Below are 27,080 nucleotides of genomic sequence, written 5' to 3' on the forward strand. Positions count from 1 at the left end.
ATACACGTGTGATACCTTGAAACTGTTCAAGGGTAGCAGATATGCTCCTCCTTACAGATTTAGGGATAGAAATAAACGGTCCTCCTTCTGACTTGCATAAAAATTACCTTCCGAGAAGGAGATACAGAAGTCCTGACACTTTCAATTACGCAATAGAGTTCAAATGAGTTTGCTTTTTTATAGGTGTGCCTTTCTTCCCCAGTTGCTGGCTTTTCTCCATATTAAAGTCAGATGGATAGAAAGTGAAGGATACCATGTCCTAAAAATAGTTTGCTTGCTTCCTTACTCAAGGAGGATGAATCATCAGAGAAACATACACTATTCATGTTTTTAAGAGGGAAATTGCTGCAGCAGTATGAATGATGAAGAAAATCCTCCTTAAATTCTCTTTTTTGCTTGACTAAAAACCAGAGACTGCATACCTTATGATGCTCTGAAGTATTTTCCCTAAAAACTAAAGATCTTCTACAGTAAAAGCATGGTCAACACCAGAGAGAAAAACATATAAGCAGTACATATACACATATTCAGATATCATTTAGAAAAGAGACTTCTTCACGCTAAAAATTTTTCTTGTGATAACCTTTTTCCTACTACTTTTGAAAAGAAGTAGCTACGAATTCTGCTATTTAGCTGATTGTGGTCTGATAAAGAAAAGAACCCTCAAGGACTGCCTTTGAAAACATATACAAAAAATAGGAAGTTCGTTATATGTAAAGTATTTATTTTCCAAGTAAAAGCGTAAAGGAGCTTTTCAAAAGGCTTTTTAAAATTTCATGTCAATCAGTATAACATCTTTCATCACAAAAGGTCCAAATGTACAGTCTCATTTGAATGACTAGTAAACCCAGTTGTTTAGAAATGCGTACCCTGGAAGAAACAGAATTTATTTCTGTGGTGACAAATAATCTATAAAAAACCATATGTACAAGTAAACCACATCAGGTAGTTTACAGGACACACACATGGACTGGAGGTTTTATCAAAAATAAATTCAAGCCTTTGGATAAAGGAAGCAAATGCTTCTGATAGGAACAAACGAGAGTTGCAAACATACTGTTTGTGTAACGGAAGACCCTATGTTATCTTGCTGAATTAAGATTTTTTGGTAGCTTATTATATCAATACGCATTTAAAAGAATCACCAGTCTTAGGAGCAAGCCAAAACATCCACAGATTTATTAACTTCTGACGCTGGTGTCTCTCTCTTAGAAAAGCTCTTCTGTCGTGCAGCGAAGTGATTTTGTTCTTTGTCATACTGCTTAAGACAAATGTTTTACTGAAGACTAATCCTGTGGTAGAACACCACCAAACTATTTCTTTTCAAAGATAACTATTTACTATCTACCCAAAGCTATCATGTGGTCTGTGACATTCTGACTTGTCAATGAAATTCAAAAATCTAGACTATTACAATCAAACAAATATGTATGAAGTAGCACTAAACGTTAAACAAACAAACAAACAAATAAAAGTAAATGTATAGCCTTTGATAGTTCTATTCACTTTCAAGGTTCATGGCATTCTGTTCCATGTAAGTTCATTTATGATATAAAGGTTAAAAACAGTCAAGTATTAAAGGAAATAACATACATTCACTAGTTTCTTATCTGTCTTGGCTGTATTCAGTACTATACTCATGAGAATAAATGACAATACTGATCTTCCCATGTAAATGAACACATGTAATGAATTTTTCATTCAATACATCTATATAATTAAAATATAATTGGGGTTGTATGTGCATTTAAGTCCCTCAAAAATCATACAGAAAATCTGACAGTGTTAGCTGAAAAAGAAACAGAATAGTATTTCTTTTTTTCCTTACCTACAGAAAAAAAGCCTCTAATTGCTTGCTCTTCTCCACCGCTTGGGTGATCTCAGGGAAACTCATAATCATTTCCTTTGTTATTTACATTAGTCTAGTTAAAACTAAACCAAATGCTATTGCAGTTAATGGAGTCTGGATCAGGTCCTGATGTGATAATGAAAGCCTCACGGTACTTCACTGTCCTTTAACTGTCTTGATAAAAAAACCCCTTATAACTAATTATTTGTGGAAGTGATACAACCCTTTTTGGGGCTTCAAACTCTGCAGTACACAGCAGGGCTTCTACAGCCCTGCGAAACACGCAGAAAGCTGGCCGCACTGAGCTGGTGATTCAATGTCACATCTTCGGTGAGCACAGAAACAGAGCGTCAAAGCTGACTCCAGAGAGAGAGCACAGCTTTACCATCCAGGTTTCAAAACGCTCTTAACGTATTAATTTAAATGATACAGTAGCTCCACATACAGCCTTCTTCTGTGCAAGGGTGTCGATGTTGTCAGGAAAAGTTCATGTGATCAAGTAGTTTAGTCTGGTTATTTTAATTAGGCATCAAAAAGCTGCTGTCTACATTTTAAGATGATGAATTAGTTTATAAGCAACTATGTAGGTCATCTGAAATGATTTTTTTTTTTTAAATAGGGCTCTCTGAAGCTGGATTTATTACATTTATTTGAATTTGTTAAATCTGAGATTCTGTCAAGATTTTGCACATTAGGTATAACCTCATTTTTTAATGAAACTTATAAATGCCTTAAAGAAAGAGTTTACACAGTAAACACTTAGATACTTTCAACTGTACTGTGGTCCAGTAGGTGAGATCAACATGGCTAAATACAGATAATTTTATATTTTGGACTCATTCAGTCCAGACAAAATTTCATTTTCCTCTTCTCCCACTGGTTCAGAGTCTCAGAAACCATATAGGACAGACTGTGAATATTGACTGGTCTTTTTTTAAGTATCACACCTTGCAACTGACAGGCTTTTTCACATGCTGGAGGAAGTGCTTGGTAAAAGAAGTCTTCTGAAGGAAAGGTGTCTTTTTACCTTTTACCATGTATTCCACCTCTGGTCTCCTTGCAAAATTACTACTTCAACAAAACCAGAACCTTGAACAACAAACCTCAACAAACCTTACGACTGTAATTAAGACAGAGTCATTAGTAGCATAGGGGTCCCCAGGCAGGGCTTCACAATGACCTACAACATCAGGGAGTGACACATGATCTATGCCACACAAACACTTTCATTTTGAGAATCTGGGACTCTCTTCTGCAGAGTTAGCTGCAGATGGCAATCAACAACCAAAATAAAAGCACAACATCAAAATAAATTCCTCATCCTTTCTTGATGGGTATTCTCCTGAAGACCCTGTGTGCTTCAAAAAAAGCTAGAAGTACACAAAGTCCTTCAACTGCAGAGACTGCAGTTCCTTTTCAGCATTTCACCATAGTAGAAACCAGTAAAAAAGACATCCCAGGAGGTCAGATTTGAAAGAAATACGTCTCAAAGGAAAAAAACACCCCAACAAGGAAACCCAGGGAAAATGGTCTTTGAAATATTCTGTGCTCTTTGTGGATATATATTTTCAAGAGATCTATTTCAAAACATGCATTATGCATGAAAGAAGCAAGAGGCAAACAATGTGGCATGTAACTTCTCTTGCATCAAGACTACGTTATGGAAAGAAAAATTCAGATTTCCTGACAGTCACTTTTTGTCAGTGTATTATTTTATCTGATTAAGAAAACTGATGGTTAAATTACATTTTAGATAGTAAGATGTGGGTATTTATGATCCTCCTTCATTGATCATTTTCATTTTTCCTGTGACTCTCATACTAAGCACCATGCATTCTGGTCCAAGTAAAGTGTACCTTGACCTATTGACGCTATGAGAAATATCAGAGTAAGGTTCAAGAAGGTACTAAAAAAATGCTTTAACTTACTCGTTCTTCTCCTAATTTCATCATCATGTGGAACTAATTTCTCATTGTGACAAGATGCCTTTTAAGCACTTACATCATGTCATATTATACAGGTACTATGCAGTGGGGTTCCAGTTTGAATTACGACCCCTTGAGTGCCAGTGCCAGCTAAAAGTACCACTAGCTTTCACTGCTTGTTCCTCCTCCTGCACCTGAGTGCACAGCTCCCTAACAAAAAAAAATTTCAGATATGATCCAACTCTGCCTTCAGCTGAGTGTTAAATGGCATCAACAGTGCTGCAGAGATGCAGATGACTGGTAGTAAAGGCATTAACCAGAAAACAGCTATTAAAGATTCACATTTATACAGGAAGTATTTATACTATGCCCAGTGCAATTGACTTCAGTACGGGTTAGATAAGACAGTTCATATATTACAGAAATAAGAGGGTCACATTTTTCCCTATTTTCCTAACAATGTTTTTTGTCTTTTCATTCTACTAAACCATGATTTGTCAAATTGTGAGGCATAGCTTTCTGCTAGGGACACCGTTTATTGTTCTTTGTTGCAAAGACTTCATTTCTTCCTTATACTCATCAACACTTGTGAAGAGGCCAGTCTGCTTTTAAGATAGAGATGTTTTCATATGAATTAAAGCCAAAGAAAACGCATCACAATGGTCTAGCCTAAACATTTAGAACTCCCTTAGGTATGGAGAAGATGACATGAAGGAAAAACATTTTTATTCAAAACTCATGCATGAGACCATTAGAAAGTTTGTTAAGAAGCTGGACATAATGTAGTAAGACCATGACTTTTTTTGCTATCTACAATATTTATCCAATTGTAGAAAATGTGGTTTTTAATGGAATTCACTTACTCTTAGGGGAGGGCAGGGTTGGAAAAGCTTAGTTAGAGAGATAAAGGAAGTTCTAATGACATTAAAGACAACAGGTTAGCTAAAAAAAAAAAAAAAATCTTTGAAGAATGTTTTCTTAACCAAATGGCATATTGCAGAACATTCCTGCAAAAAATACTCATGATGTTTAACTGACGGCAGTTCTTTTATTGCCATTCAAAGGTAGAAGAATTCTCACACATAGGCTTTAGAGCATGAAGTGTGTTAACCTTATTGTTGATGAACTTTTTAACCTGACAATACCAAAGCAGTAACTTTCCAAAATTAAATGCAACTAAGCTTCTGTTATATGTTCACAGTAAACTGAAGGGCTCTTGAGGACCAATAAAAATAAGATCACAGAACAGGACTCCAATGATAAGCAGCAGAGAATTTTATTTTCAAACTGGTAATCCTGATGATTCAGAAGAATACCATAAGAAAATGAGATCTTGTTTGTGTAACAATCCCCTTTTGAAAACAGGACTAAGACCCAAGTTCCTGTCACATGTTGGTACAGAAGTTCACCATGTTCATTCTTTTCCTTTAAATAAGAGTAATTTTTTATAGGTGAGAAGGGAAATTGTATTAAAATCAACAGTTGAATTGCCAGTAAAAATTAAGCATATACATCCCTTTTTACCACTGGGATAGACAGTTGTTTGGTCTTTGTATACGAGTAGACTCATTAATTGCAAAATAAACAACTCAATCAAGTGTACGAGCATTTAGCTGCTTTCAAGTTTTCAGCTTTCCCTGTCAAATGACAGTATGTTTGCTCTTTTTTTTTTAATCAAAAGGGAATAGTTTGGCTGCATTTCTGTCATTGGTGAGCCTACCAATGACAGAAACACATGGAAAAAGTTTTATTAGTTACATAAATAGAGTTAATTAAGCAGGAAAGAGGAAATATTTAAAGGTGATCACAAGTGCTTCCCTGAAGCAAAATATTTTGCATCTCAAATTGCTAGTACATTCATAGGTAGAATAAAGTCATGGTTAGTTTTAAAACACTAAAGTGAAAGCGTTGCTGAGAACAATAGCATTTTCTAACTAAAGCTGAACAAGAACAATTTCTGTTTCCTCTTTAAAAAAGCTGATGACATTCATTAATAACTTAAAAGAGGCAGATTCACTGATTTAATTAATAGAACTGATGATGCACTGAGGTTAAAACATTATGTACTTTTACATTAAAAAGAACTATTTAATTCATCAGGAATTCAAAGGGTTCTGTGCTTTCCAGGTTCATCAATATATTTTCATAAAGGCTTTTACAATAAAACTGACACGTCATTCAAAAAAGAAAATGGCATTGATAAAATTAATGTGGGACTATGTTTATATCCCCAAGTACAAACAGATGGATCAGCAGCTGGTGAACTGAAATCTAAGAAAGCAGCAGAAACACTGTTCTGTCTCTGCATAACCACCAACATAGATTTTTTTTTTTTTTTTCAATGAGAAAATTGTTCTGGGAGTTAGCACAAGATATTGACCCACTCCATTGTCCACTTTGTCCTAGAAAGATTTCTTTTCTTTTATACTATGATAAAAGCAGAAAAGGAATACAAACTAGAACCTATAGAGTTGCGACTTTTTTCCAGTTGTATGAAATATCCTCACTTTTGAAGCAGAATGGCTGACAAACACAGACTTCCCTTACATCATCAAATCAACATCACCAATTTCTGCAAATGGTGCTTGGAACAGTGAAATTTATGCAGGCATCCTTGGCTTCACACTTATTAGCTACTTTCACTGGGACTAAAACCTGTGTTACAACTTACAAAGATTGTACTATGCAGCTATAACCAAAGTTCCTGGCAGTCTTAATGAGTTACTTACACGCTTCCTGTGGTGGAGCTACTATCCGTGAGGAAGGAGCCATTGGTCCTTTCCATCTGTGCAAGCCTGAAAGGCAGGGAAAGACCACGACTTTCAGAGATCTTGTTGCGCAATTTAAACAGAGGCACTGTGAAACTCAACTCTACTTAGAAACAGCTCAGATATGGCAATCTTAGTATACATGAATAGGAATAAAGTCCTAGATATTGTGATAAAAACCTATAATCCAGAGGACTTTTACGAGAAAGTCGTGCTATGATTAACCAATTCCACTTGCAACACAACAAAGAACAAGTATACTTTCTATCTCGAGTATAATTATCATTAGCACCACCACAACTCTCACAGTAAAATTAGTTAAAGAGATGTTTTTGCAGATGGTTTTCTTTTTGAATTTTATAAAGCTGGACTAACAAAAGAGGATAAATACTTTTTAAATGTAGCACATGCAACATCTGAAACTATGCTTGGCAAATAGCATCTCGCTATGGACAGACAAGTCCTGGAAAACAACACAAAAAACAGTGTAGTTACAGGGAGTCATTGTCTATGGTTCCTCATTTTGGAAGGAATTTATCTAAAAGAACTGGATTATTATACTGTATATATAAGGCCATATAGCTCTAAAATTGCCGCAGAAATTTTCTGTCAATTCAGTTTTCTAGGAAAGATATACCTTATGTATGTAAGACATACATAAAAATCTAGGAACAGTCAATGCTGTGCATGAATATTGGACTGCACCAAATACAGCTATTTGCTTTTCTATAAAGATATCTTAATGTCACACATATTTTTGCAAGTGCATTATAAATCATTATAGACAAATTCAAACTTCTTTTTGAAAGCAGTATGCAAGGACCTAAAGAAATAGGAACTCCGTTGTCTTTTAGCATGGAGCAAGCTTGCTCTTCTGCACATTTGTTAATATTCCTCAGAGTTGAAGGAGGACAAACGGAAGCACACACAGGATAAAGTTGTCTTGATTTCGTCATCCCACCGCAGCTGAGGTGGGCTGTTGTACTCCAACATCTGCTTCAAAGGGAAGGACAAGTTCCTAAGTGACTAGAGACATTCAGATCATCTCTGCTCTGGGGCATCTCAAACAGATCTAGTTCATGGTGAGTAACATGCTTACAAGTCACCTTTGTAACGCTGCTTAGCTCAGCATCTGTAAGACTCTGATGAAAGATAATTTTTGAAATTAATCTTCACAGCCCCTTTGTCATATAGGGAAGTAGTACAAACCCCAGTATTTTTCAGAGAAGAGAGCTTGTCCTGGATCTCAGCGAGTAATAGACATCCCAACCCACAAATGTAGATTTTACCATTATCACATTTTTGATCTCCATCATTTAGTGAGGATTTGTTTGGAATAGCATGTGGAACCAGGAGACAACCTTGAGCAAGGGGAGACAGAGAAGGGACTCTAGAGTTGCAAAGAGCCTTCAAAGCAGGATACAAACTGAAAGTTGAGACAGGGAATTAGAAGCAACTCAGAGGTGACACAGCACAACAGAATAGGGAGACAGCACCTGAGTGCAGGTAGGGGACTTAACAGAAAACAAAGTTGAATGTTCTTCAAACAGTGACAATAACGATTTTAAGCCCTAATATACTGTTTCTGCTGGGCACAGTCTTATTAAGGAAGCCCTGATAATATTTCTTGAAAGAAGCTTAACTGAAAATCACAGGACAATAAAAAATATTGGCTACTTCATATGTGAAATATGCATAATATCAGATCCAACTATAAAGCACACAATAAAAATTATGTGAAAGACAGAGAATTATGTCTTCAAGTTTTAGATTTTATTACTAGAGAAAAAAATCATCTTGAATAGTTTTAGATAGCTTACTTATATAGTAATTAGTTTTAAGTTTGTGATTTTGCTAACCAATGTCTGTACATAGCAGGTACAGATTTAGCTTTGTATCCTGAAAGAGCCCTGAGCAGTGCACGGTCCACCTTCCACAAGTCTAATTCAGAGCAGAATTGGTAAGAGTTGAAGGAGAGGAGAGGGAAAACAGGTATTGCACCTAGGATCTCCCTTGATCCTTAATGCAAGTCCAGAGTTTGAATTTCATCAGGGCACAGAAAGCCACAGTATTGTGGCACTGTGGGCTGAAAAAAGGACATAGGGAGATAGAAAATCCTTGCATCTTTCTAAAGAACTTTAATTTATTTGCTCCATGAGTTTTAATTGATTACAGCATGGTCTAAGTTATAGATTCAAAGGAATGTTGTATGATTTATATGAATGACATGTTCCAAATAATTGAAAAGTACTACAGCTTTGCCTTTGACAATGTACTATGTTACTAATGAAGGATGAAAATATTAATTGCTGGAAAAAAAATAAAATGCTAAGGCTGATAATAGGTAGCCCGTCAGCACTAGTTTCTGACTTATTTTTCCCTTGCTGGAAGGATCATGTGTTGAGTATCCTAGGTATTTAACAAACTGCTTTGAAGCTTTCTTGTGGTGCCCATGTATCAGAATTCAGTTAACTTAAACATAAGCTCAGAACTTTTATCCAAAAAGCTGAAAAAGTTAACATGGTTCATAAGTCGTGGAGATCAGATACAATAGTAAAGCCACCAAAATCAAAACCAGTCAGTTCCTATGGTAATATGGATCAATTTCTTTGTTGCCTATAAGTTGAGTGGTGTTACTTATTTTTAAGAGGGTACCTCTGGTTAGTGCTTTACCACCACCAGCTCTGAATGTACAGAAGAGAGTTCAACAAAACGCAGAGGCATTGAGATGTACCTGGCATAACAGACATTTTATGAGGAAAGGATTAGGGTGACCCCATAAAAGCCAGAACATAAAACATCTGTAATTATTATATGCTCTGCTAAAAGTCAATGGTAATGGATAGTGTCAACCTATCATAGAAGAAAACGAAAGCCTGGTCTAAAATCCTACAGGGAAAAATTACATATCTGAAAAGTTCAGTTTATTTCAAAGGTTAAAAATGAAGAAACAAAAGGAAAACAGTACATTTTAGAAATAAAGCATGGTAATTCTGCAAGTTTCCATTCTGTGTGACAGATGATAGATTTAGTGCGTCTATTTTACATTTAATATGACTGTATTCAGAAGCTGATGATTTAAAAACATTTGACTTACTTCTGAGTACAAAGAATTATATTTTTCTAATAAATAATATCCAGCCAGTAGAGTACATTAAAATCTGCAGGAATCGATCACAAAATGCAGTGTACTGGTGAGAAACTGTGCATCTCTTACCTAGTAGCGTACTGCTCTATCCTGGAGTGTGTGTCATCATGAAACAGCTGTGGAGACTGGGAAGGACTAGTTAAAAAAAATAAATTAAAAATGAAAAAATTAGTGGTGCCTAAAGCAATTAATGATACAGATGTTATTTTTAAAGTAAGTTAGACTGACGATAAATAAATTCACGATATTGCAAAGGGGGTTATTGTTTTGAGTCAGCCATGCCCTATAGCTCATGCACACCAGATTAGCAGCAACTGAGCTAAAAGAAAACAATAAGTATACTACGCTTTCCAGAAAAAGGAGTTCTGCATACTCACTCATATTGCTCTGGCCACATACTGATGAGAGTGATAGGACTGTACAGAAGACAAAAAAAAAAAAAGAAAAAAGAGACAAAGAAAGAAAGAAACTATGAAACAAAAACTTTAGTGCCATTTAAGCAAGAGAAAGCTGGAGAAACACAAAATATTTTAAAACAGCAACCCACTCAGGTTATTTGAATTGGTAACGATTGATGTAGAAAAGAGACAGTAACAGATACTGCTATCATGGCGAGACAGGAGACTGACTTACATACTTCATTTTATTAAATAAAAATCAATTTTTAAAAAAATACCAAATCAGTGTTATTGACTGAACTGCAGTTTGTAAACCATAATCAGTTCATTTAAATTCTGCTCAAGTACCAGAGCTTTAATTTTAAACTAAGTAGAAAATATATTTAGCAAAAAAAAAAAGGGAGGAAAAAACTACCACTGACAACAAAAAACCCATCACAAAGTAAAAGTTATCAATGCTTATTTTCCTACTGCATAAAAATAATCAGAGGTAAATACATATTGTATTACATTCTGACACCTGAGTAACTATTTAGGATTTTTTATTTTATTTTTTTTATTTAAAGGAACGTATTACTGAGTTTTGCCACCTACAGGAGAGAGAATCAGTACCAACAGTTTCCTCATCATGATGCTGGCGGTTTATCTGTGTATTTCCCACATGACTGGACCAAGGGAGTTTTGTTCTGACCTGTGACTACAGTTTTGACATTCCAGTTTCTGGCACCATTGGCAAACTTTCATCACATGAAACAAGACAAAGCAACTTTGCCTTCCTGTCTTGATGGCAGCTGAAGACTGCTCCGGTGAATAATGTTCTAACATTTGAATGTGCTCTGCTTCCTCAGAAGCAAGGTCATCAATAATGCCAGTTTTCAGATTACTTCCTCCTGCTTCTTAAACCACTAATGTGCAGGTTTTGTTTGTTTATTTTAAACAAAGCACACAGTCCTCCGGTCAGGAAAACAGAGCGTGGACAATGGCACTGGGCTGTGGCATGCAAGCAGGGCGTATATATTGAAGGGTGACATTGGCTGTTGCTGGCTAAAGCGGTGCTGTGTTCAGGCAGTACACTGGTGCTGTGGGTGCCAGGATGTCGAGGAGAGTCAATCCATGAAACTACTTCTAGCGCCCTGTCAACACATCTTAATTTTGCTCTTTTAAGAGAGTCCTTTGCTGACAACTACCAAGTGAGTAAATAAAGTGGAGTATTTCTGCCAGCACCACAAGTAATACTGTGGAGACACTGAGAGAGCTCTTTTATTAGGCCACTTATATTTGTGAAGCCTGTAGGAACCTAATTAGCTCAGAGATTTCTATCTCCAGCAACTCTGAGATAACTGAATAAGCAGTGCAGTTCCAAAACCCCGGTCTCCCCAAAGCTATAAAAGTGTTCTCTGTAAAACAGTCATTCAGCTTCCTCCAACATCACCTGCTAAAGTCCATCGCTTTATGATAAAATGCTTACAAAAACCAAAGTATAAAATATGTTACTTTTCAAAAACAGGCAAGATCTGCAAATGGCGAGAAACAATTCATATAAAATAATACAGCACAAGTCTGTTGCTTATTTCTTGGGTTTCACTTTTTTGTTTTTGATGGAACAGGCCAGTGACGCCAGGAGCAATTACTCCGTAATCAAACTTACGTCTCCAGGTTGTCACCCTCCAATACTGTTTGCACAGGTAGGTAGCCAAGTCGGGGATGCTTTGCAAAATACTTCTTTGACCGGAACTTATTCTTCAGCACCTTTGTGAAGTCCCGTACGTCTTCCCCAGATGTGGTCTTAAAAAGTTAAAAGAAATTAAGTTGAACATTGCTACATAGCACTAAGATAACAGTGCTGCTGCTGTCCTGAAAAAAGATACAATGAAGAATTTCAAAATGTTAATGATGCTAAAATTGCCTTTTTAGTGTCCTGAAATACAGTACAATAATGACTGTAGTGTATCTACAAATTCCCTTCTATTGGAAGAAAAAGTGAGGATTTGAATTCCTAGCAATAAATGCATTTGATTTACCAATTACTTTATAAATTAGAGAAAAACTGAAACAGGTTCAAGTCTTAATTAAACATTTATAACTAGTCTTACAAAACAGAAAAATCTAATTTTTGAGGGGAAAAAAAGGCAAATCATTTTGCCAGATATAAGGGAACACTCTTAGCCATTGAAAGCAATCTTGACAGTATATTCATATACATGAAGCTTGTGACTCACCCTACAGACCAAAAAACCTTGTAATAGCTCTGCTGAAAAAATACAGCTAACAGTAATGGCTTTGTCTGGGGAAAAAAAAAAAAAAGGCATGCTAGCATAGCCCTCTATATTCACGAAGTCCCACAAAATACTCACTGCCTCCCATTCTATACCTAAACTGGAAAACTGTATCTCGAGATGGGAGCAGTACGTGCTACACCATTCTTTGCTGCAATGGCCAAGTTTTTCAAGAGCATTTCCTCAAGTTACCAGATCTCTTCCTGCATGTTTCTGCTGCTATTTGTATCATTCTGGAGTCAAAAACACTCTGCAGATGAACCAACAGCCATTGTACAGGCAGTGTGCAAAGGCACAGCCGGAGGCAGGCCTGATAAGGACAATCAGTGCCTAAAAGTAACAAACTCACAGACTGATTCAGACACCTCTTTACTACCACAGGATAAGACTAGTGCAAAAATTAACCTCAAGATTCTCCAAGTCTAAATTTACAAGTTACAATCAGCAACTTCCCCCACTCGGTAGCAGCCTTTTTTACTGGTCCCCACTGATGCAGCCTCTTCCAAAACTGGCAAGTGCTTAGCCTCATGCTTCGCCCCCACATGAAATTAATTGTGTTCTTTAAAACAGAATTAAAATGGATGCAACTGCTTTTAAAAATCAGTTTAAGTGGAAATAATCACAGCAATAATGGCAGCACTGCTTTGGTAGTATTATTCAGTTAACTTCTGCTCCAAAAGCAGGAATACAAGCAAAACATGCAGGAATATTGCCATTTCACCCTGTATTTTAAAGAGATCTGCAGGAAAAAATGATAGTATATGGTATACCCTCAAAGTATATGTGCTTACAGACTGTACTGAGAACAGTTCCCATCACATGTAGCAGTTACTATCAAGCATCTCATCTTGTAACTGCAGGAAAGACAAAGTGGCCATTCACCTCCTGCATTAGCTGAAGATTTGCAATGGCTTCTACAGATTTCCAGCCCAAATCCTGTAACAAACTATGCATTGTATTTCTGTACCCTCTGCTTTGGGAAAAGCCTGTTAACATAAAAGGATGCCAAAGCGGATGGATATTCATAGAGAAAACAGAGTGAAAGACTTTCCAGTTTTGTAAATTTTTTCCATTACATACTACAAAGAAGCTGGTCAGGCAAATTATTCTCTGATTTTATTCTCATTGTCAAAACATAAAAATACTTCCCTATTCACCTACATATTTTAATGTATATATAATATATGCAGTTACAAGCTCTGTAATGCAGATCAGATGGGCAATAAAAATTGCAGATAATCAAACCGATGTTGGTAGCAGCTTCTCACATGTGGCTTTCACAAGTAACAACAAACTGAGCAAAATTTTGGATTAAGAAGTGTTCAAACCCCCAAATTTTAATACCGGTAAATTCAGAGAGGTGTCACAAAAATCACCCTTAGAAAGCACCTGCTCCAACCACTGCATCATCCAAACGAGGAACGTGAGGCAGCCCAAAGGACCTCTTGTTCTCACGCAACAGTAACTCCAGCAGATGGAACTTTGTCCCAGGGCCAAGGAATGAAAGTTTTAGAACCTACACATCGCAGAAATAAATGTCTACTGAGATGCCAAACTTCTCCTCTGTTGTATTCTTTATTTGGTATGACAGCCTGACCCAGTTCCTTGGAAAGACTAATATGACCGAGGACAGTAAGTACTAACCAGTGAAATTTGAGCAGATTTGGAAGAACTATTTTAATTTACACACAACTGAGATGCAACTCTTAGAAGTGTTTCTTCTATGTTTTTTGCATATAACTGCACTACACAATACAATCCAAAGTCATGCTAAGAGAGAAGAGAGATGTGCTGTAACATTTTACTTTCGAAAAAGAGTAGCCAGGCACTGTTGTGTACAATCTCTCTACTAAATTAAAGCCAACAGTTAGTTTGTATGTTTCCTTACATCACGACATCTCGACTATTTCCACACAAGTCAATAGCATAAATACCACCGTAGTTACAGAACTACTTCAAAAGCAAAGAAAAATCCTTTCCTTCACTGAAAATTTCAGATAAAAGACCACTCTTACAAACTCAACTTAAAATCTCAGTTCTTAGAACAAGACAAAAAGTTTGGGAAGGAATGACTAAGATCCATGGCTGGCACATACAGATAATTAAAAAAAAAAATTTGTAACAGAAGGTCTCAAGGAGAAAATCTGTAACAACTGACAAAGTGGCATTAGCACCCTTCAATATACCAGCCAGGCATAAACAGAATCATAAGTTTCAAAATAAAACCAGATAAAATTCCTTGTAAGCCAACACAAATTTAAGAAACTGGGATTTACATGGAAAGCAGTGGGGAAAAAAAAGAATATAGTTTTCATATGTATGTTAAAAAAACAGGTGGCATATATTTTTAATATATTAGAAATAGAATAAGTTTTCACTGGGAAAAAGTACTACGAAGGATGTAATAAACCAGCTGGAGAGCTCTAAATTAAATAATATATAATATAAAAAATGTAATAAAAATATATAAAACGTGAATAAATAATATCTAATACTTATAATATGTATTTATTTATTTCTCACTATTCTCTTTTTTCAAATAAGGTAATAATGAAAGCCCAATTTCCCATTTCTTTTACTGCACCTATCTATGTAAAAGGACTAGTCTGCACTTAATTAATTCTCTTAATTACATTTCTTATACTGTGCTTAACACAAAATCAAAGAGCTGTTCTAATATATACATAGGAACCAATTCCCTGAAGAGATGTGAACCTCACCTCACTAATGAATGCTGTCATTAACCCAGCCAGACATTCATGGGTTATGAGTAAGCTGAAGAGAAATGTATGTAGACATTCACTAAACACAATAATCAAGCAAGAAAATACATTTTACATAATAAGACATTTTACTGTATAAAAGAACATCTACATCATTTAAAAGCACGTTAGTTTATTCTTTAACAGAAGCCCTAGTGGAGATACCTGAATTTGATGCCATTTGATACTCTTCAAATGCTTTAGTAAATTCTAGGGTTTGTGTCACATCTCTATATTTTTATTTGTTGACATTTTATTTACATGTAACATTTGGTAGAATCTGTACCGTAAGCCTGACTTTTCTTGATGAAAAACAAAATTCTTAGACCTACTTATGGTGACAGCTACGGTATGTGCAGATACGATAATAGCTGCTTCTTAAAACAGCTGTCAGCTAGGTACCACTGGGAGGCTGGGAAACTCCCCAGCGTAGGATGTAGGGTAGAGAGATAGATATTTCATTCCTGTAATTATTATTATTTTTAAATTGACACTTAAGAATGTGATTCACTAATAAGCACATTTTTAAGTGCATACATGTGGCAGAGTTCGCTTCAAACCCTTTTCGCTGCCCCCATAATAATACATTCATTCTCATTCAACAAACCAGTCACACTTTTAAAAAGCATCTCACATCCCTTGACAGAGGCATGAGATAGGATACCACAAAATCACGCTATTTTTAGGTTATCAGTGATGCTTGCACTGTGTAACATTGTGAACATTACCCTTCTGTGACTACTTTCAAATAGGGGGCATTTCATAGCAATTTCTCACCAAGAAGAGAGGCTGATTATAAATTGTGTGTGCATTGTAGTTTACTCCAATGAAATTAAGCTGTAATTTCAAAAGTAACTAATTTTCTTCAGACTTTAACAGAATTTAACAAATTAAGTTGCAAAAAGGTAGCAGATCACAGAAGCCAGCTATCTGAGCAACTGGAAGAGTGAGACCTAGAGGAAAGCACATTGCCCAGCTGCTAGATATCAAATACTACCCTGACCAGATAGCTATTCTTCTCAAGGCAAAGAGTAATCTCTGAATTCCACAGCTGGAAGCGATGTTCTGCATGCGAAACAGCCAGATTCAACCATTCTTGCTGCTTTCTTTCAACTTCTCCACAGAGCAATCCCATTTTGATAACAGTGAAGCGTCATGCTTGGTGCATTGATAAGCAAGTCAAGACGAAATCACTGACTTACTTATGTCAGTTTGTTGCTCATAAATCAGCGAGGCTGCTTAATGTTCAGAAATGTATCTGTCTTCTCTGGATGTCAGTAACAATTAAATTTTCAAATGACTTACCTAGGGGAGAAGTCTTAACAGGCACTGCTGCAGATAAGCTTTATTGTGCCTGGAAAAAAATTTCAGTCTAGGGTGAACTATCATTCAACCAATAATTTCTGATGTCTTACCTATCATGTTCTGAGCTCTTTCAGGGAAATAAAATTCTGATCATTTGGAAGGTGAAGGGGCTAAGCTTTTCTGCCATTGTTTTGTATAGAAAGGCTACAAAAAATCCAGTTCCCAAAATAAGGGACTGTGCCAGGTAAGTGTAGTGGCACAGAACTACAAAAATCAATTATACTTTCAGTGAAGTCAGGAAGTAACCCTACTTGCAACAAGAAAATTTTCAGAACTGTTCATTTGATATTTGTACATTACCTCAGAAAAACTGCTTTTAAGGTTTTACTGTGGAATATAGGAGTTGCAAAATGGAGACAGTATGGAGAAAGCAAAATGATGCAGTAACCATTTCCATCTGAAATTCAAAGAACCCATTGGTACAGAAAGCCACATTAATATAACACAAGTACCACTATTGAGAGAATTTCCATCCCAAATAAATCATGTAGGATATTATTTAAGACTATTCCTGAATTAGATACTAGGAAAATCTTACAAAATTTTTACACATGACGCTGTAAAATTCTACATTAAAAATCCTACTTCTCTGTCTTTTCAGAGAAAGACTATTTAAAGGTGAAAAAATAACAATTAACTTAGCATTTCTGCCAATTAGAAGTACAGTAATATTTTCAGTTCCTTACTCCACTCATTTCTAAGTCCTGAATGAAAGAAAAAAAATGTAACCAAAGCCATTATTCACAATTTTTTGCCTTTCCAGTATCAAGAAAACTAAATTGCAAGCTAGGGTGAATGCTAAATGGCATTACAGACTAGGATTCAATGACTACACATAACTATCTGGTATATAAGCTGGTTAATAGTCAAGGATCACCTCCTCCAAACTCAGGAGCGATGCATCCCAACAAATTCAGCCTGGACAAGAAAAGGCTCTGGGGAGCCCTTCTAGCAGCCTTCTAGAACTTAAAGGAGGCCTATGAAAAAGCAGGAGAGGGACTTTTTACAAGGGCATGTAGTGATAAGACAAGGGGCAACGGTTTTAAACTGAAAGAGGGGAGATTTAAATTAGACCTAAGGAAGAAATTCTTCACCCTGAGGGTGGTGAGGCACTGGAACAGGTTGCCCAGAGAAGTTGTGGATGCCCCATACCTGGAAGTGTTCAAGGCCAGGTTGGATGAGGCTTTGGGCAACCTGGTGTAGTGAAGGGTTTCCCTGCCCATGGCAGGGCGGTTGGAACTAGATGATCTTTGAGGTCCCTTCCAATCCAAACCATTCTATGATAAACAGCCTTATTTGGAAATTATGAAGCAATTCTCACCTGATGTAAATATCGCAAAACTTATTAAAACTGAGAATCATCCCCTTGCAAATTTAATTTTAAAAACAATTTCCTGAAGCCATTCTCTATTTTAAATTTAAGTAGAAGTAACTGAGCTTCTGAAAAATCCCTTCAAACCCTAGACTGAGCTGCTTACCTGAAGACAATTAAAAGGTCTTCCCTCCTTCTGTGACTAAGCTCCAGCTCTAAATGTCAGATTTATTATCCAGGAAAGTTTCTTTTTTTTTAATTATTGCTCGTATTCTTGATACTAGTGCATTAATATACATTAACAGTAAGAGAGAGAAGCTAGATTTGATTAAAGCAGTTTGATGAGTACATGTATTTGTTCTCTGCTTTGCAGCACAGGCCACAAAAATAACATTTTAACATCAATAGCCTTTGAATTTGGTTGAAAAGGTAGAGTAGATGCACTCTTCCTATTCAGGCTGTCTGTACTGTAATATAATGGATTCTAAGGAACAATTCATTGGCCTTTTGTACCTTCTTTTCATTTACTTTTTTTATTTCATAGACCCAGCTCTATGCTATTTTTTGGGCATTATTCGATTTAAACATATAAGCTATTCTAACTTACTGGAAAAAATTTTTGATTCTTGCATTAGATGAGTTCAATATATAGAGATGTTTAGCAATAAATTAGTACACCAACTATCGTGCATTATTACAAACAGTAATACAAAATAACACTGGATCCTTTTTGTGAAATCAATTCTTTATTCCTGACCTAATTCAGATGAGCTTAGTTAAAATGGATTGCATGTAGGTACTGATTATGGAAGTCAAACAGGCATATAAGAAGTCTGTTCTTATAACGGCTCATTTCTTTTTATAGAAATGGAGCTAGTAGAGTGTACTTATAGCAGGACCCAAGAAAAATTCCAGCTCCCATTTTCAGCTTCCAAATTAACAGAGGCTAGGGCTGAACCTCTAATTTATGCATCACGTAAATTATATGTCATCTCTTTTATTCTGCTCTACTTTAAACTGCCCCATTTCCTTCCTTTACCTCCTATACACTTGCGTCCCTTCACTCACTTTAATCAAGAATGTCATCTTATTCTCCTTATTATCTCATAGTGAGTTCACCTCTTTCCTCCCATATTTTATGGAAGAGGGAACTCTTGCATTAAGTTACCTTATTTTGCACTTAATATTGCTTTAAAACTATATTCTTTTTGCAGCAGGAACAGAAATCATCATTATAATACCAGCTGTCCCTAGCTAATCCCAGGGACAGTGGGGATTCCAGCCATTTCCAGAATATATTTTTCTGTACAACAGTCTTTACTTATAAATGAAATGACTCACAGTTACATAATGTGAACATGTTCAACAAGAACTGAAAACTTCTCTCAGATATCAAATCTACTGCTTTAGACACATTGTGTTTTAGCCCAGTCGGCAACTAAATGCCACGCGGCTGCTCGCTCACCCTTCCCCCACCCCTGGGTAATGGGGAAGAGAATTAGTATGGAAAAGGGAAGCAGACTCATGGGTTGAGATAAGAACAATTTACTAATAAAAATAAATATACAAAATTAAAATTAATAATGATAAAATAATAATAATATATGAAAATATATATATGTATAATAATATATAAAAACACGCGATGAACAGTGTCATTGCTCACCACCCAGTGACCAACGCCTGTCCCATCCCGGCAAGTGATCCCGAAACAGAAAGTCCTGACACTGCAATCCTGGATGAGTGAGAGGCCCAAAAAGAGAGTGAGAGAAAGATAGCATTCCAAGAGAGAGAGCCCCTGGAAGAGCAAAAGTCTTCTTGGTCAACCTTTATCTATGTACTGGGCATGATGATGCATGATATGGAATACTCTATAGGCCAATTTAGCCCTCAATCCTAAGTCTCAGTTCAAACCATAACGGAAATTGTGGACCCTTTGTCCCAGCCTTGCTCTCCCCAAGCCTGTTGTGCTCCTGAACACTGGCAAAAACATGGGAAGCTGAAAAGTCCTTGATGTCTCCGTAACAACTATAAACATCAGTGCGCTATCAACACTCTTCTCATAAGGAATTCCCAACTGAAATCAAAACACATAGCTCTTGTAGCTGATAAAAAGAGAAACTAACTCTGTCCCAGTCAAAACCAGGACAAGACAAAACCCAGAAGTTATCAGAAACGTACCTAGGGACAGTACCATACCCCGTATCAGATGTAATCTGTACTTGACTAATGCAACAGGAAGAGCATCTTGTTCTGTGAACTGGCAGTGTTATCTATTTTGACACACCTTACACCTTCATTTCCGAATTTTTTGTATATTACAGGCATTAACAAAGAACATTTCTGTTCCATGACCATGATATAAGCTAAAGATGACATCTGAAACAACTTTATAAGGGAAAAAAAAAGTGAATCTAAGAAAAATACATCTCAAATATGTTCAGATTGCTTGAGTTATGCTGTTTAAGGAGGCAAGTAAACAATTGGAATCACCGTATTGTTAATGTAGTCTAATAAAGGAAATAAAATACTGTAGACTTCCAGTTTCTGAGGGTTAGAACAGTCATGTGAGTATGTGCAAAACTAGGTCTATGTCATACCACAAAAACAGTATAAAACAAAACAAGAAAATGACCTAGCTGTGTGAAAAAATATTTTAAAAAGAAATTAAACTTCAATCCAAATCAATGTTAAACATTACAGATTGTAAGAACAAATACAAGGATTCAGGAAAACACAGAACTTTTTCTTATCAGATACTTTTATAAATTAATCCAACAGCTCCTAATGTACAAAGACTTCTTATTACTCATATATTCTTATTCAAATAAGAATATAAAATGTTAGCATAGGCTTTGCTATACCTTGAAATCTGACATCTAATCATGCCCAGATAGAAATCTGACATCTAATCATGTCCAGATCCCTGAACTGCACAGTCTGGTCTATATCCTGACCTGATGTCTGTTTTATATAGACTCCCCAGCTGCAACGATTAAAAAATTGTAATTATTAAAGACTGGTTGATTTTCGATTTCTTTTTCTTAATATTTGTGACTGATCTACAAATCAGGCATGCATTTGTGAAACAATAGAGTTAATGGTTTTTAGGCAAAATGAGCATCATCTATACAGTCTGTTGTAGACAGTTATCCTCAGGTTAAGGGTCAATGAAATTGCTAAACTGGGCTTCCAGTCACTTAGTATAGGAAAAAAACCCCACCACCAATAAATCATTTCAAAAGAAGAAATCAAAACCACAGAAAGCCACAAAAATGAAAAACAGAGACTTTCTGATGATCAAAAAAAAATCCTTTTGTATAAATAAAGTTACAGGTCAGGCAAAACTGAATTATGCCAAGGACATGTCCAGGCAGCAGTATAGATGGAACGCCTTTTTGTACATCTTCAGTTGTAATAAGAAAATATTAGACTGTATGTCAAGAAACATATCAAACCTGTAGCTAAAGCAAATAAAGAGTCTGTCTTGCAGAGAAATATTAGAGACAGGTTTTATATTCTACACATTCATTACTGTTATGTAAAATTATGTATTTGCACATGTAACATTTTTCCTCCTCTAAATATCTGCTGTAATTTCAAAACATAGCCCTTAAACAGCCAATAAGTGTTTTAAAAAGGTGAGATGGGAAGAGGAGGCAGACAAAAAGCCAGTGACAGAATATAACAAACATTGGAAGTGGCTGAAAACCAACAAATTCACTTCAAAAAAGTTCTTCACAATGGAGCTAGGTGTGCCAATTTTCCAATGAAATCCTAACATTAGGTTATAGAACTAATGAAAATAAATTAACATAACTCATGGTTTCATAATGAAGTGAAAACACTACTTAATAGAATTTGAATTCTGTTACGAGAGAGACATTGGATGAAAAAGGTGGGAAAACAGGTAATAAGCCCAACTACTACAGGAAAAGACAGTCAAATAACTCAATGATTTTTTGGTAATAAAATAATCCACAGAACCTTGTAACACCAGTAGAAATCAGCTCTATTTCATCAGCTGTAGTTACATTTTGGTCAGTTTGTTTTTCTGAGCATACAGACTTTTCACTGCTGTTGTTTAAATTACATACCAATTATCCTATTAATTTATTTGCGACTGAGATACTATTTTTAAGAATGTAAACAACTATCAGATTTTATTAAAAAAAAAAGTAAAAGTGGTATTTGTACGAAGGAAGTTACCCACTCCTCCACGTAGTCTCCTAGAAACTTCCTTAGAAAAATTGCATTTGAAAATTCATTAGGAAAATATTGTGTTGCAAAATTATTTTTTTTTAGCTATTGCAGGCAAAACTCTCACACCACTTGTTGTTAGAAACTGTCAATTCTGGTGAGGTTTTTTTTTTTTTGCTACACACCATTTTTTGAGTATCCCAGTAAACAGTAATTACTCAGGTGAATAAAACATGACATATTTCCAACCATGTTTACATGATGCAAGAAAAAAGTTGGACCTGAAAGCAAAGATCATGCACCTTTAAAAATACTAAAGTGCATTACTAGAATATTACATATTCTTTACTATGGTATAGCAATAGTAAATGGAGTCCCTTTCCTCTGACATGTTCTCACCCTTACAGTGTGTATGTGTGCAAGTATACAAGTACGGCAATTACATTTAATATTCCAGCTTTGTTTTTACAAAACAAAAGTGAAGTTCAAGTTCTCTCAGAGGTGGATACTTGTACTCATTTCTTCAGAATCCAAACACCACCCACATAAAATCAGCAGCATTAGTGAAGTCCCTGATGCCTTTCAAAGAGAAAGGCAGGAAGACAGGCCCAACTAAAGATATGAAAAGAAACCCTGGCAGAGTATCTAGGTGACAAAAGACTACGAAAAAAAAAAAGAGATCTCAAATAGCGCAAAACCAATCCCTTAGGAACGGCCAGTAAATAGGTACTCACAGGTATACAATACTCCACCATTGGGTAATGCAATTTATGCCCCTTTGCTGTACGGCCAGAAAAGAAACAGCTCTGACAGACGTCATAGTTGAAATGTTTTAAGCTCCGGTACCTATGGGGACATTAAACAAAGCGATTAGAGCTTCCTAGTTTTGGTTCTAATATTTACTTGTTATTAAGCCTCACGAGAGAAATTATTCTCTGAAATGGTGTCATGTGCTTTTCAGCAGCAGCAACACATGGACATAGAGAGTTTGTTGGGATTAGCTTACAAAGCACCTTGAAGCGCGCAGCCAGTGCAGCAGCTGCACAGGACACAGGAAACCCGCAGCACTCTTAGTCCACTTCACGCAACCTTCCCACACTAGACAGGTCACCCCATGGAGTATTTAAAAAAAATTCCTGCCTCCTGTAACCACAGAAAGCCAATGACAATCATCAGTTGTCCGAGTTGCTTTGAAGCAGAAAATCTTACAGGCATCAGCTTCATAGATGATGTGTAAAAAGTTTATAATTTTAAAGGTCAAACTGACTTAAAACTATATTGCCTTAGCTTTTCTTTTCTTCTCTTTAGTATTCAGATGGTATCTCAAAAAAAAATATTTATAAAGCAGACTGGTTTATTTGTATATATTTTTATATTTAAATGTTTTTACATCGTTTTGATGCCCAGAAAATTCTAAACGTTTCAGAAAATAAAACTCCTGAGAATTCATTAATTATAAAAATTAGGTAAAATTAAGTTTAAAAATTATATTGATTTATTTACTAGTTCTTTTTTTAAAGAGCATATTTATGTATAAACAAGGTAACAAATGTATACAGTATCCTTTGTATTAAATGCAGCCACCAGGAGCACGATTGATTCTCCACCCTCCCCCCCCCCAACTAAAGCAACAATTCAACTCCAGATTCTGCCCACTGTTTTTTATGGTATGGTTGTTCTGACTGGATGAGGTTATATCATTTGTATGAAACTGAAATGAGCTAACTGAACTAAATTGAATAGCTACTGAATAGTTAAAGTTTAAATTAAATTGCTTCCTGAGAACAGTTTTCAGTACCAATCCACATTTTTCCCCTGCTGAGTTTTATGTTTTGTTTTGCAAGACAATATGTGTCTATAAATGTAAAGGTTCACTTTTAAGGATGCTGATGCAACTGTTTATAATCTTTACTCAGAGCCTCTGTATTAAATGGCCACATCTACCTTCTGCTAAGATGCTAGATGCTTTTGTTGTTGCAGATTTCTAACTTCATTGTAGAAATTATTTAGAATCAATCATTCTTTTGTCTTCCTTTCTTTTCTTTTCAATCTCTATGCCCTCCTTCTCCATATCAAATATTTCAGTACAGACAAGATTCACCCACCGCAACTTAGGCATTTAAAAGGTATCTGAGCTGGTGCTTTGTCACCCTACGCTCCCTCAAGCATTAATTAAGAAAAATAGGAATATTTAGAGGAATTTCACCTCCTGTTAAGACAAGCAACAGAGTTCGATCAGATTAATTACTTTTGGGAGTACTCACATATCTGTGTTCATAATAAAAGAAGAGGGTTGCTAGCTCAATCTTATAAGACTGACTAAAGCCAGCATGCCTAAAGCCAGGTGAGATGAATCTGACCTCACGATTCATATTACTATCCATTAAAACAACAGAAAGAAGGAGAAACAGAAAGCACAAGGAATAAAAATTAATATTGCCTGGCATGAGTTAGTTTCCCAGGCTTTATGCAGGAGAGCAGCCAGCCACCCCACATTTTTTCTTATTGATCAGCTCCTTTTGGTCTTGTGCTTACAGAACACATAGGTGCATCTATACTTCATTTGCTACCTGCTGGATCAACCAATGCCAGCCCACCCTGCACACCTGTCAGTCACAGGACCATTGAGTATCTGGTGGTGGTACTGCAGGAGCCAGAACATGCTGGCTTAGGCCACACTGTGGCCTCACCACGGGTGGCAGGTATGATCTTAAAGAGGGAAAATGGTGGAAAAAGAAACAGAAAGAACTGTACCTATTGGAAGATGTAAAAGAGTGGACATTTTCAGAGAAATCTTGCACCCAACTCCTCTCCTCTTACCTAAAGCCAACAATTGGACACTCTTTACAGATGTTGCACTTGGCCTGATGTTTTGCCGTTTCTGCAGCTGCCACGCGGTGTAGAACTGGTAGCCATACCATAGACTGTGGTTCTAAGCGCATCCAGTCTATAAACTGCTTTACAGTTATTTCTGGCTTATTGTGGTTCTGTGGAGAGAAAAAAAAAAAAAAAACCCACAACACACACACAAGCAGATTTTCTTTAGAATTCTATAAATAAACAACCTGTGTCAATCCTTTCCATGCCATGTTAATTTAAAACCAGTTACAGGTTACAAGAAACAACAAAAATGCAAATAAAGAAAACAAGTTAGTCAGTTAGAATACAGAGGACTAAACAGCTGTGATAAGAGGAGACAGGTGTTAACAAAGATAGTAAAGGAGTAATGGAGTACGGAGTCCATAGTAAAGCCATCTTTGAACTGAAAGGACTTGAGAAAGAAGTAAAGGAGCACGAAAGAGAAGCACATTCTGCAGTTCAGACACGCAAAAGACATGGCTGTCTTTTGAATTAAGATCGATGCCACACCGCTAAAAGTCAGTAGTGCTTGCATGTGTCTATTAATTGCCATGAGACTCATGCAATTTTTTTTATTGTATTCTGAGCCCATGGTATTCTTTCAAGCTAACTCATTAAACACACACACACAAATAATCAGGTACATAAATAAATAATGAGAGAGAGAGAAATCTGCCACTTACAGGCAATCACTGCTAGAATAGAGCAGAGCTAAAGTATTAGTGTGATTGTTTTAAGAAGCAAACACGTTTCCACATTCTTTTTAAGTTGTAACCACCAGAAGAGCCTAGTTGTAAAGGTATTATATCCATCAACTTTGTCAGTAATAAAAATAAAGGTCATCATCTTTCAGAGCTCACAGAAAATGAGACTCTAACTTAAAATGAACATTATTCTTAAATGCTAACACATGAGGAGAAGCAACACTAGGCTTCTTAACCTATTCATAGTCCGTCAGTTTTCTGCCAGTAAGAGGGAGTATCATGAAAAAGAAGAGTGCGTGCTTTCCCCATTAGCAAAATACTTGTTTTCACTAGGCTGAGGTAACTCTGTCATGTAGGTGCACACTTTCTCTATGCTCTCTTAAAAAGCAGGGACTGAACTTGAGCTATTCACGTGAGACAAGGGATGTAATTTCATCATCAGTATAATCATAATATCACAGCAAGTATTTAAACGCTATCTTGCTAGTACCTTTGGGAGATGGGGCAGATCGTTGAGGGACATAAAGATCATTCCTCTGTGACAGAAAAAGTCTGCCACTAACAAATGAATAATTTATTTCAGTATGACTTGAACCACTCGAGGCCAGTGATAGATACGTCAAGCACCATCCCTTATTGTCTGAAGTAGCAATGTTAAAACCTCAGGGGAAGTTTTATATGGTTAATTGGTCAAACCAACTTCCATAAGTATCTACCAAATTATTCATGGTCTGGACACTCTTTCAATTCCAATCACCTCAGAGTCCAGAAATGAATCTAGTAGTTCTAAAAAAAGCTAGGACAACTGAGTTTGTCAAAGCACTGGATGAAAATGCAGAAATGTCTATGAAAGAATGGCAAAAGAAAAATGCTCATTTAATGTTCGATTCAATAAAGTCAGAAATATTAAAGTCAGTAGTTTTATATACACCGTAGTAAATTTTTAATCCATATGTAATTTCTGACAATGCTCAAAGTAGCCACTTTCACAGAAATTATACACTCAAGCAGTAGAGTTATCACTAGCAAACAGTCAGAGCCTTAGGCATCCTTGACAAAGTCTGAGTTAGGTTGTGTTCCATTACGACATCCTCTGTTTAATTCTCATCTTCTTTGAACAGACAGACGCTCCTTGCAGCCTCATTAACTCCCTGCATGTAGTGTGGAGCTGAACAGCAGGCTGTAAGACAACTTCATTCCATGTTCTGATCTGCTGCATAAAGGCTCACAATATATAAATGACTATGCTTGAAGTTTCATGCAACTGCAATCTCTTTTGTCAGTAAAATAATGTTAAATAATTTCCTGACGCACAAGGTCAAAAATCACTATCAACATCATGCTCTTATTCTGTCAAGACCACGTCTTGTTCCAGCAGGGAAAAGTGTGTCATTCTCACAGCATCAGGTTGCTTTGAATGATGCAAAGCAGGATAATTGGCTGCTACAAAATTTTTTAACAGATTTTAGAGCAGCCAATATTGTCAAAAGCACAAAGATTTATACATTCTTTTT

The 27,080-nt window shown here is 36.2% G+C and overlaps 1 protein-coding gene across 1 annotated transcript in view; it reads right to left on the reverse strand.

Annotated features, from left to right (window-relative positions):
- The window catches only part of UTRN (utrophin), a 366,325-nt gene that overhangs the window by 13,511 nt on the left and 325,734 nt on the right, over positions 1-27,080 (reverse strand). The window contains exons 64-69 of the mRNA XM_086631518.1: positions 24,824-24,990; positions 22,738-22,849; positions 11,737-11,873; positions 10,068-10,106; positions 9,760-9,825; positions 6,504-6,569 (exon numbers count right to left, since the gene is read on the reverse strand). Of these exons, the coding sequence (XP_086487644.1) occupies positions 6,504-6,569; positions 9,760-9,825; positions 10,068-10,106; positions 11,737-11,873; positions 22,738-22,849; positions 24,824-24,990 (587 nt within the window). The remainder of the gene's footprint in view (positions 1-6,503; positions 6,570-9,759; positions 9,826-10,067; positions 10,107-11,736; positions 11,874-22,737; positions 22,850-24,823; positions 24,991-27,080) is intronic.

The sequence above is a fragment of the Tauraco erythrolophus genome, chromosome 2 (assembly GCF_009769465.1).
Source record: "Tauraco erythrolophus isolate bTauEry1 chromosome 2, bTauEry1.pri, whole genome shotgun sequence".
In the NCBI taxonomy this organism is placed as follows: Eukaryota; Metazoa; Chordata; class Aves; order Musophagiformes; family Musophagidae; genus Tauraco; species Tauraco erythrolophus.